The sequence below is a fragment of the Saccostrea cucullata genome, unplaced genomic scaffold (genome assembly GCF_032062105.1).
Source record: "Saccostrea cucullata isolate Sc308-1 unplaced genomic scaffold, CSIRO_AGI_Scuc_v1 ctg126, whole genome shotgun sequence".
Lineage (NCBI taxonomy): Eukaryota > Metazoa > Mollusca > Bivalvia > Ostreida > Ostreidae > Saccostrea > Saccostrea cuccullata.
The window spans coordinates 350,719-362,488 of record NW_026928905.1 but is presented as its reverse complement, the minus strand read 5'-3'; the positions used below and the strand labels follow the sequence as shown (position 1 = coordinate 362,488).

The 11,770-nt window shown below is 32.4% G+C and overlaps 1 protein-coding gene across 1 annotated transcript; it reads right to left on the bottom strand.

Annotated features, from left to right (window-relative positions):
* Positions 1-374: 374 nt before the first annotated feature.
* On the bottom strand, positions 375-10,936 carry LOC134279119 (uncharacterized). Its single transcript, XM_062761470.1, has 14 exons — positions 10,653-10,936; positions 10,529-10,561; positions 10,139-10,183; positions 8,558-8,620; positions 8,370-8,423; positions 8,243-8,281; positions 8,017-8,088; positions 6,601-6,915; positions 2,496-2,792; positions 1,984-2,265; positions 1,310-1,582; positions 948-1,235; positions 670-814; positions 375-534 (listed from the first exon to the last, which is right to left on the bottom strand). Exons 1-14 carry the CDS (start codon positions 10,903-10,905, stop codon positions 414-416), a joined length of 2,280 nt encoding a protein of 759 aa, XP_062617454.1. The 5' UTR covers positions 10,906-10,936; the 3' UTR covers positions 375-413.
* Between the last annotated feature and the right edge of the window lie 834 nt (positions 10,937-11,770).

Sequence of the window (11,770 nt, the reverse complement as noted above, 5' to 3'; positions counted from 1 at the left end):
GTATATAAGAAATTCCATTTTCCTGCATCTTGTACAAATGCCTGGTAAGGTACCCTAATTTTGTGTCAGGAAACTTGTTCAAGTAACAAAACTTTAATGATAAATTCTTGGGAAAACTTTTTTTAATTTTTGAGGAAGGTGTAGTCTAACCTTAATTTGACAATCAACAATTTTAAACTAATTAAATTGTGGTTTGGTATATACAAAAGGGAAGGGAAAATAAAACTAGGTCTTTCTTATGTTACATTTTTAATTATATGATAATTGCTATGAAGTTCAGAGATTCTAGTTTAAAGAACATTAACGTATATTACAATGTCTTATAATTCCAAATTTTGTATTGCATGGCAACTATGTTGAAACGGCGACCGATAGAGCAGTGTATTCAGTTTTAGAACAATGTAACCGATGTGTTAGAATCTCGGACGGGCAAGCAGTGTGTTCACTGTTATGACTTTTTTTATCTTCCCAGTCACTGCACTTCTATTTTGAACCTCATCATCAACAACCTCCATGATCTCTACGATATTCTTCCTGCAAACGTAACCATCTAATTAAATACGACTTTCAAACATTACTTTGTTAAAGATTCATAAGATATAAAGTAAAATTTATAATTATGTTATAAAATTTACTATTTTCCATTATGTATTAAGATTTTTCACTTACGAGTCATAATGTTCGCGTAGGCTCTCTAAAAGTGTCGGTAAAAATATTCCTCCAACTTTCTTTTCACCAACTTCTATTCCAAGTGTGTTTGAATAGGCAACCAGAAAATTATTATCGTGGGGTTCTAGGTCACTTATGTGTGGATCTTACAAAGAGAAAGAAAAAAGATTATTTGATATTACAAACTCTCTCTCTCTCTCTCTCTGAAATATTTGAAAATAATGATAATTAAACGTTTGCTATAATAATTTTACTTTTTTTACCAATGCCTCTCTCACCTCTTCTCGTTTTGATCTGAAGTTCAGTAGGCGGATCCCAGTCTCCTTCATCTATTATAGTCGTCATGACTAGAGTATAATTGGTATCTGTCCATAAATCTCGGAAATAGCAAGCGTATTCATATTTGGCTTCTGGGGTACGAAGTACTTCACCTTCAATCGCGCGACTGTTCTCATTCTGGAGACACACTTTGTAGTCTAGACTCTGTGTCTCTGATGGCACAACAGCTTCATCCCAGTAAACTCGAACCTGTCGCTCAAGAGCATCTACTTGGAGATTCTGGGGACCTACACAATTTTTTGTAAACAATTATTAAAGAAAAGAAATTGAAATGCATTTTCTCGATGAAGAAAACACTTACCACATCGTGGTGTGTGACATTCTATGGGATCTGTTGCGTCTCCTTTAAGACCTTCTTTTTCGGCAGCTATCCAAATCGTATACACAACATCAGGAACCAGATCCTTCAAAATATACACTTCTCTCTTCGTCTGCACTGTGCTTACTTGTGAATTCTTGGAACGGTATGAAATAGTGTAGGTGTATAGCCTTCTTAGGGCAGTATTGGGGGGTTCCCAGTTTAGCTCAATTTCAAAAGGAGTTACACGCTTTGCTCGAAGTTCCTTAGGCTGATCTAATAAAAACACAGATTTCAAATACAGCGTCCTTGATACCCTACTTTTTAAAATTGAAATATCTTAAAATGATAAATAATTTGAGACATACTTTAAAAGTATCTGAGCTAATAATCAATTCAAATTTTATCTATTTAGCGTAAATCTTAAAGGTATAGAACTTCCAAATTCAATTTTTTTTTAACCTAAATTGTTTAATTTTGCAAGATTAAAAAAATATTTCATCCTGAATGTACCTGTACGTTTTAGATTTATAGAAATCTTGAAAGTTATAAAATGTTATTTTCACAATGATCTCCACTGGTGGACATCTGATGATGCAATGTTTTTATTGTGCAATATCGAGAATTAAAAAATGCAAAACGTTACAAAAGTAGAGAAGTTATCATTTCATACTTACGTTTAGGTAAGGTTTTTGCCGTCACTTCATTCAGAATCTTCGTTCTTTCAGCAAATATTTTAATTACATATTCCGTATTACTGTTCAAAAAATTGAGAATATGGACTTGGTTTTCTTCTGATTCATTTAAAAGTAAATAAGTTCTTTTAAAAGGATCTGGCGAAGATTTCTCCTTGTATTTGGCATAATAGTGTGCTTGTCTTCCTTCTAAGGGAAGAGGCCAGTAAATAGTTATCGAATCATATGACGTTGAAACTGCTCTCAACTTTTTAGGTTCCTCCGCTATAAAAAAAAAATAGAGATCAGTTCTAGAAAGTAACTAAAGTCACCTAAGTGAAAACATGTTCAGTATCAAATGTAGCTTATATCGATAATTTAATTAAAATGAAATGTGTTTCTGTTTCTTTTTTCATTATGATCTAGACATTGTTCGAAAAATAAAGTTTAAATTGAATCAAAATTTCTGAACAAGCTGGTATTTGTGTTGAATGTTTTCTATAAGACTAATTTACCTTTTTCTTTTATTTTATATTTTGTCTGACTAGGTAACCCTTTCTTCTTCTGTGTTGAAGCCTGTATTGACCAGATACTAATCTTATAAGTAACCTCTTTTTCAAGATGGTCGAGAACACACTTATTTGTATCAGCAATGACTTCGTGAATTTTAGTATGTATCTTCTGTTCATCAACTTTGTAGCAGTTGACAAGGTAGTTTAAATTAGAATTCTGGAAAGCTTTCGGGGGATGCCAGGTAACCTCCAGTTCATCTTGAGAGCGTTCATTGACATGGATATCTTGAGGATATTGGCCTTCAACGAAATAAGAACATTAAACTCTTATGGCATTTTGGCTAGACGTATTTGTCGTAGCTAATAAAGCTAAATTTTAAATTAAAACAATTTAACGACATAAATCACGTAAGCAGTATTTACCTTCTAGTACTTCGAGAAAGTGGAAATTAGAAATGCTAAAAATGTATGAAAATAATTTTCCCGTGTCCGAGGATTTCGAACAAAAAAAAATTATTACAATGGACTATTGTGAGAAGCAGTGCCTTTAAAAGTGAAGACTTACTTTTACACTAGGATATATAGAAACTCTTTTGCAATATAAATATTTAGCTTAAAATTTATTATAGATAATGGGTAATCTTGAATAAAGCACGAAGTACGTTGTCTGAGAAGGGAACGGAAACCATCATACCTTTCAACCTTCACCAAGTTTTTTGATATGTTTTTCTTTAATTTTGGATTCCTTTCGAAAATGAGATCGTAATAGATACTAACTTATAGGACTCTTTAAAATTATATGAGCCTGTCTTCTATTATTGTGTTGAATGTATACTGTACTTGTAAATCATCTTATGAAATGATTGATTGATTATTGTTTTTTTAACACCGAGTCGGCAATATTTCAGCATTATTTCGGCGGAATATACGAGGGCTGCTCAATAAATAATGTCCTGAGCTCTATGACATACAATATAGAAATCATTTGACATTAAGCTTGACTTTCTCTCATGATTGAATCTTTAATGAATTGTTTACAGTTTATTTAACCACTTTTCATCACATAGTTTCATTGTGAGAAGCTGAAAAACAAGGGCTATTCGAGACACTGCATTAAAAATGAATTGTTAAGAATTACTTAACAAAAGTGAAAATAAGCTCTTTATGAAATCTGCTGTAAATCTTGCTAAGAATCCTATAGAAATATTCACTAAAATATGTGAAATTTACAGCAACCAATGTCTGATTTATAGACACATGGGCAGGTGGATTTCAATGAACAAAAATGATATAATGGGCATCAAAAATGGGTACCGTCCTTGGCAACAAAGACTTACAACAACCAATGTACAGTTTGCCAAAATTCAACAAATTATCACTGATGATGTTTTATTGACTTTACCACACATAGCAAAATTGACAGGCATCATTTTGGGGGTAGTTTACACTGTTTTAAAGAAACATTTGACAGTAACAAACTTTAGTACTCGATGGTCACCTTATGTTTTGAAAAATGAGTTAAAACGACAACGTGTAAGAATATCTCAAACAATTATTTTTAAAAATCAAAAAATAAAGTTATCCGCGTTTGTCTGAAATTCAAATAGATAGTTAAACTTAAATCCATTGCTTTAAACCCTCATAACAAATTTACAATAAGATGCCACTGACAAAAACAGCAAAGGGCTAAAAAAAAAAAAAAGAGCAAAGAATCGCAAGAGGACAAAGACAGTTTCATATGGCATTTTCTTAAATATTAGTGGTCTTAATGTTCAAATTCTTATTCTGGGAGGCAGATCAATTTCTGGAGGAGTCTAGAAAGCATTTTTTTGCAAAAATTAAAAGGTTTAAGAGAGGACGGTACAAGAATCAGTAATCCACTATATTAAATTTCTTCATGACAGCGTCCAAACCCACACGCCATGCAGAGTAAAGTAGTTTTGGGGATAAACAGAACGGTTCACACCAACAATACTCATCAGATCATTAACCCTTTGACTTGTTTCATTTTCCAAACTTGAAAAAACACCTTTCAGAAAGAAGAAACAAGTCAAGGAAATCATAGGATCTGTCAAATTCCAGTATACGAAGGACTATGCTCAAAAATGTGTTATAAAAACAAACAGAAATTGGATAAAAATGTTACGGACAGTGTTTGAATTAAAAAAAATATTAAGTAAAATCTTTAAGGCTACATCCGTGAAAAGCTTTTTTTTTTTTGTTTCTTTCCGAGCACCGAGGACATTATTTATGGAACAGCCGTCGTATATATGAAAAGAAGAAAACACTTGTTGTGGCCTTAAAACCGACATTTAGATAGATCGATTACGTATTGTCTATAAACAATGGTTATTTCCTTTCATATTTTGATACTATATACCCTTGTGAAACAAGAATATCAGCATCTTTTAAAGTCATCATTTTGTAAGTTTTATGGTCGATACAATGACCTTTTCAGCTAATATACTTTATCATTGAATCAAATGCTGACTGACGTTTTTCATACTAATTTTTAGTCCATTATGCATACACTGAATTGACGACGGGTTTTTCTATTATCTAAAAAATCATGACAATGAGCACATGGTGGGTGTGACTGGTTGGCAGTGGATGCTTACTCCTCCATGGCACTTGATCCCGCCTCTGATGCTTTGGAGGTCCTTGTTTGCTCGTGTTTTTTGTATTGTGTCATAGATTTTTGATCTTGAATTCTGTTCGTTATCTCCATATGTTTTATTCTTAAAGATGAGTCGAACATTGTTTGAAATAATGGAGGAGTACAAAAAAGTTAATGGGGCAGACGATTGATTGTATGTTGTTTAACGTCTCTCTCGAGAATTTTTCATTCATATGGAGCCCCCACTTGCCGGTGGAGAACACCTACAAATTTTGTCCTATACTCGGCACTCATAGCCATTGAGCAGAAAGGGATCATTTTCGTGCCAGCACCTACTGCGACACGGAACCTCGGTTTATACTATCTCATCCAAATAACTGGTCTCCACGTCCCACTGTGGGATTCGAGCCCGCGACGTAAGGATCAACTCCTTACATCGCCACTCTAGAGCAAGGGCAGACGAAGAACATTGTTTGGAATGAGTGGCCATAAATACTAAATATTGCTTTTGCTTAAAAAAAAAGCATATTCAAATATTGTCTGTTTCTCAAGAAGAAAATCAACATAATTTAACAGCTTCCTGACCTAACCAAACTATTGAGCATAGAAAAACACCGAAGGAATAAAAAAAAAACACTGCTCCTTTTTTAATAAGAGGGTTCACCGAATAATATTTCATACTGAATATTCTAGAACAAAAAAAATAGCAATATAAGCAAAAATAAGGTTGACTTCATCAGTATGAATGATAATATCCAAAACTTTCAAAATGTTCGTACATTTTCGTAAACCCTTGGATCAATTGATTGCATGTTGGTTTAAATTTGCGTTCTATTCGAGAATTTTTTCATTTCAACATCGACATATATACAAGTTAAGGGCTTCAAATTTAGACCTTTAATTAGCACTCAGGGCTAGAGCAATGACGGATCTTAGAGGCTGGGGTTTTAAGGTCTTATCCACAGGACCTGCTACTTTCACTCAAACTGCCAAGTTTACAGAACCTAGAGAATAATCGTTAATTGTTTCACCACTCATTTCTCATAGGAAAACCGCGTTAACATTGAATAGTACAAGAACTTTTTTCAGAACTCTATATATTTGTATCATTGTACTTTTAATTTTTTTCTTTTTTTCTGAAAAGGAAGAAGCAAGTGTTAGGGCATTTGCTTTAGAGAAGTGAGTTGATCCTTAGGTCGCAGGTTCAAATTTCACTGTAGAAATCCTTTGGATGAGACCATATCAACAGAGGTGTCGTGTCGAAGTGATACCGGCACGAGAAAGACCCCTCACTGTTCATGGCCTTTCCCTGTTTGTCCCAAGCACAAGTTTAAATTTGCGACCCTCCATTGGCAATTTGCAGCGATACGATGTGAGTGAAAATTTACGAAGGAACGTAAAACATATATTATATCAAAATGGACGGTTTCTTGTAATGTTATTAATTTTTCAATTTTATTATATAGTAATTATTTGCTAAATTTGCTTTACCGTGTCGTTCCATCTTCATAGGTTTAACATCAATGAAGAAAAATTTAGGTTTTTCATTAAAATGCAACCAGTTCTTTCCATTCAGCAAAGAAAATAGCTGTTGATATTCAATCATTTCTTCGTCCATTGTCCTAAATCCTTCTAGATTTCCATAACTGAGAATTATGCAAATAAACATCCGATGACTGTCAAAATCGAGTCTTTGAGTGAGTTTGTCTATTTCACTTAAAATTGATGCCCTTGTGCCATTCTTTATTCTTCTAACATAATCACCTTCTACTTTCCAGTCGCGTTCAAACAAGCGCGTGATTTCACCTGCAATAAATCAATCCATGAAATGGAATACCATAATTAACCATTAAGTCTGCATATTCTCTTTGAAAGTAGCATTAGAAATCTGAAATATTGAACTAAATTGTATAAGAATGATGGAGCGAGACAGAAAGAGGAAGAAAGGGTTGGATGTGAGTTTTGAAAAAGTAAAAAAAAAGTTTTCAAAAATCAACTTTTGAATTACTATTGACAGTGCATATTATCAGGTCAATGAATAACACGTGTTTTGCTACTTGTTTTAGTCGTTCATCGCTTATCGTTCGTTGGATGCTTGCGTAAACAATTGGACATTTTACAGCTTCTTCTTTGACACCACTAAATCTTTAACCAAATTGAACACAGATTAGTAAAAAAGAAGAGGGATGTGGGGAAACAGTCAGTTTTATGGTGTTTGACACCCTTTAGCATGAGTGTCGAATTGTACTCATCAAATTAAACTTATTTAAAAACAATTTCTTAGTTTCAGAAAACAAAACAACCTTTCTTTTTTCTTGGGGGGGGGGGGTAGCTTTTAAGTAACTTCTTTTAATATCTTCTTTTCTCCCCCAGATTATTTAGCAAGTAAACATAGCACTTGGTTATAAATTCGAAGAGCAAGGTTGAAACTACTATTTCCTTATAAGTATCATGCAAACATACAAATGCGTGGTTATGAATAAGATCTTTGCATTTTTTCGGAATTGTAAAATTACTGAGCACTTGGTCTGGGATTATTTTAACTATATAATCACATGCATAAAACACTATATTATCCTTTAATGAGTACTTGATAAATCTCAGATCATTTATTTTGCTTTTGTGAAAAATATTTTTACACATGTATTGTGTTTTGTTTAATACTTGTTTGAAAAGTTTACTTAGAATACCTATTAGGAAGTTTCTATCAATTTAATTTCTAACAAATATTCATGTTTATTAACATTTTGTTTCTTATTCTGTTCATTTGATGAAATTATATTCTTATAACATTAAACTGCTCAAAAAGCGTATGAAATATAGTTTTCCTAATATAAGGAGCGAAAAAAAAATTATCAATTTTAACAGTTAGTTTTTAATTAAAAGTTATAATGACAAGTGCCTTACTTTGAACTTTAGCTGCTGATGATAAGTGAGGAGATCTGGTGAACATTTCGTTTGTTATAATCAACAGAATGCCTGGGAAAAGAAAATATAATTTTAAAATGTGAAATCGCAGATAACTTTGTAAAGTAGAAATAAAATCAAAGTCATTCTTTGCTGTTATGACGGACAGCAATTTTCTTTTCCAAGTCAATCAGTTTTTAAAATGAGAGTGAAGATAAAGTTTTACGTTTTGGACAGTTTTTTCTCCTGACTGGTTTGAGGATATCTGTAATATAATGGAGACTATATAAGCATTTGCATAGTAGATTTATGATGTTTGAAAGGTATTTGATTAACATTATTTCAAGACTTACCCATTTGAATCTTAGATCGAAGATGTTTGGGAATTTTTTCACCTTTGTTTAGACCTAAAATTGTAACATTTTACGTTTTACTATATCTTTTAAGACCAGAATTAAGCATTGTTTTTTATTACAGTTGGCATACATACAAAAGTAGTGCATAATCATTTATAAAATCATTTATGATTCCGTTTACTTACGTTTTTGCAACTCTAATGTTTTCTCAAGTTCATCCAGTATCTTGTTTAGTTCTTTTGTACGCTCTATGACGAAAAAATGTAAAATGTGTAAATTTGATAGACAGAAACAAACAAGATATAAACAATACGCATCACTTGATCTGTTGTTCAAAGAGAGCTTAACAGTTATATATATTAAATATTTCAAAATTTTCTAAAGACTATCATATTTTATAACTTCCCTAACAAAAAAAATCATATAGTTTACTAAACATAACTATAGTGAGTACTTTGATACTTTGATTTACTATGAAACTTTACTCTAGAACTGTTTTAAAGATTTAGATCTTGAATATTTCTTAAATTACTTGACAATGATGTAATTTTTTTTAAATATGTAAAGATACAAAAAATATTCCTTCTCCATATTAGAAAATTAGAAGTAAATGAAGAAATAAATCAGAAAAAAGTAGTAGAAAGTTAATAAAATAAAATAGATCTATCTGTAATTCACTGTAAATTATTTTGATTTAGTAAGTGGAAATTTTTATTAAATATAGCTAACTATAGTGCTAAAGTGAGATATATTTTTATTCAAAGCTAATTCACTATGAATTAGCTGCTTTTATCGAAGGAAGTGCATATCTGCCTTACCTAAGTCTCAATACTTATATCTAGTGATTATCGTCCTTGTCAAATATTTTAGTTGATTATTGCCCTTTTAATAAAAACACCTGAGGTCGCTTTGGTTGCAACTTCCTTTTTCAATATTCCAGCATCATCTTGGGTCGGTAAAAAATTTCCAGCTTGCTATTGTGTATTATAAATTTGAAACACCCACCCACCTCATCCATTTAGAATAGATGCTGCTTTTCTGTTTTATTTTATGCTTTCAGAGGAAGACTTGGAGCGAATATCAGTCTCAACATGACAGGACTTGCGAGATGAAGCTATAGGGTCTTGGGCAACAGCTAAGGGGATCGAACCACAAGTACCTCTACGGGCTCACACCATTCTGGACTTAATTTAATGTGAAAGCGATGTTAGGAACACCTATTTATATGGAATTGATTCATTCCAAGAGCAAATCATGCACCATTTTAGCAGGAGCCAATAACTTTCCTTTAATCACAATGTTAAAACAATAATGTTGATTTATAGAATCTGGTACGGCTGTCCGTTTCTTTCCGTCTGAGATGTGCGTAAACGAGCGGCACTAAGTAACTATCCTTATATGCAGTCAGGTAACTCATGAAAGTTGAAAAGTAAACTTTGGATTTAGATATACATAAATAAGTGCTTGACCTCTGCACCTCCCAGGGTCAAGGCTTTTACCACTTTCTGAGATGGTGTTTGTGAACTTTGACCTTTGAACTCTGAACCTGAGTTTGAATATTTGATATTAATTTATGTAATCTTTGTTTTGTTGTGTTGCCAGAGACACCAACAGCTTTTCATAATTTGTGTCTTTGGATAAACAGCCGTGCCAAATTATCGCCACAATAAAATTTATTACATGAATACTTCATGTTTTTATATGCACTTATCTGAGATAAACTTTATAGTACTTATTTTGTTAGGGTACGTAGGAGCAAATCTTACGTGTATATGACTCTGTCTCACTTCCAGCTTGACTTACAGTTGAGTCTAAGGAATAGAATGAGTTTTAATAAAATTGTCTTGAGAATATTAAGTGTTTTGAAAATATTGATATTTGTAACCAAAGTGACTTTCAGTAGGTTTAGAAAACACCATCGTCTGTTCTGATACCATGTACGTTACCTTAAATTTTTGTAAGTAAATTTGTTAAAGTTTACTTTAATACTTCAATGACAATTTCATAGGAAATTTTATACTATATTTAAGAACATGTTGTCTGACTTACATTTACAATTTTAAGTACCGGAAAATATTAAAAAAGATCTTTAACAAATTCGAACTTTAACTAATCAAACACCCTCTACATCAAATATTTCCAAGTAAGCTACTTACTCTCTGGAAATAGCGTCATGTGTTCAAAGGGATCTGAAAAGACACAATTGAAAAAAAAATACAAAAAGATAAAAACAAATGTTCATAAAAGAAGCACCATTATTTACAATGAAAAAATCATCACTTTTTTCTTCTTCCGGTTCTTTTTCCTCTTCCGGTGGCGTAGGTGGTGGCGGTTTGCGGGCCCTCTCATATGCAGAAACTTTAATATCAAAGTCTGTATCTTCTGGAAGGTCCTTCAGAAGATACCTATGATCCTTGGTCACTGCCTTCGTCCACTCCGAGTCTGTTTTTTTCTTCCACTCCACCTCATACGACATGAGCCCCCTCACTCCTTGTGGTGGCCCCCATGTCAATAATATTTCCGTTGCCTTCATGTCGGCTCTCAGATTAGTAGGTACAAGAACCTCACCTATGATTACATTTTACATGTGTTGCTGAAATTCTTGATTTTTAAAGTGTTTCAAAGGTAAATATTAAAGATTTATTTTCAAAAGATTATTTTTTTTATCATTTAAACCATATAAATAAATCAATAACAATTGAAAATTATGATGATTTAATTAAGTTATTAAGTATTATTAAGTATATGTTGTGTACAAAATAATGGAAAATTTTTGTCATAGAATTTACCTGGGTCTAAAAGGTCGCTGGGTTCTTCCTGCAGGGTTTGTAATGGCTGTAATACAGATAACATCAATATCATACTCTGACTACGCAAATTCTTAATAAAACTGGATTAAGAATTTCGATTACTTTAATTAACGTCAATTTTTCAACTTACCGGTGGTGAAGCTTCAAGCACATCATCATCCTCCGGGTAATCATTTTCTTCATCTATAAGAGCCGACATGATGAAGGATGCAAACTTTTGACGTCCATTAAGACCCCTGTTAACCCATCGAAATAAACCGTGTGATTGTTTAACAATTTCACAATGAGCGGAATTTAAATACTTGATTTGTAAGATGTCCTATTTAACGCAAGAAGAAACAAAAGCTGCAGTTATCAATTATATCTCTTTTATTCAATCATTTGAACGATAACACTAAGGCTTTTAAAAGAAGAATACCGAATGTGTTATCCGTTGAAATACACAATAGTTATGAGCAGATAAATTTTGCAATTAGGGCGGGACGTTATATTTCTGACAAAATGAATTTCTGTTGAACATGGGATAAAAATAGGAAAACAAGACAAAAATTCTAATCAAGGTAATTATCTTGTACAGGTTATCTTGAT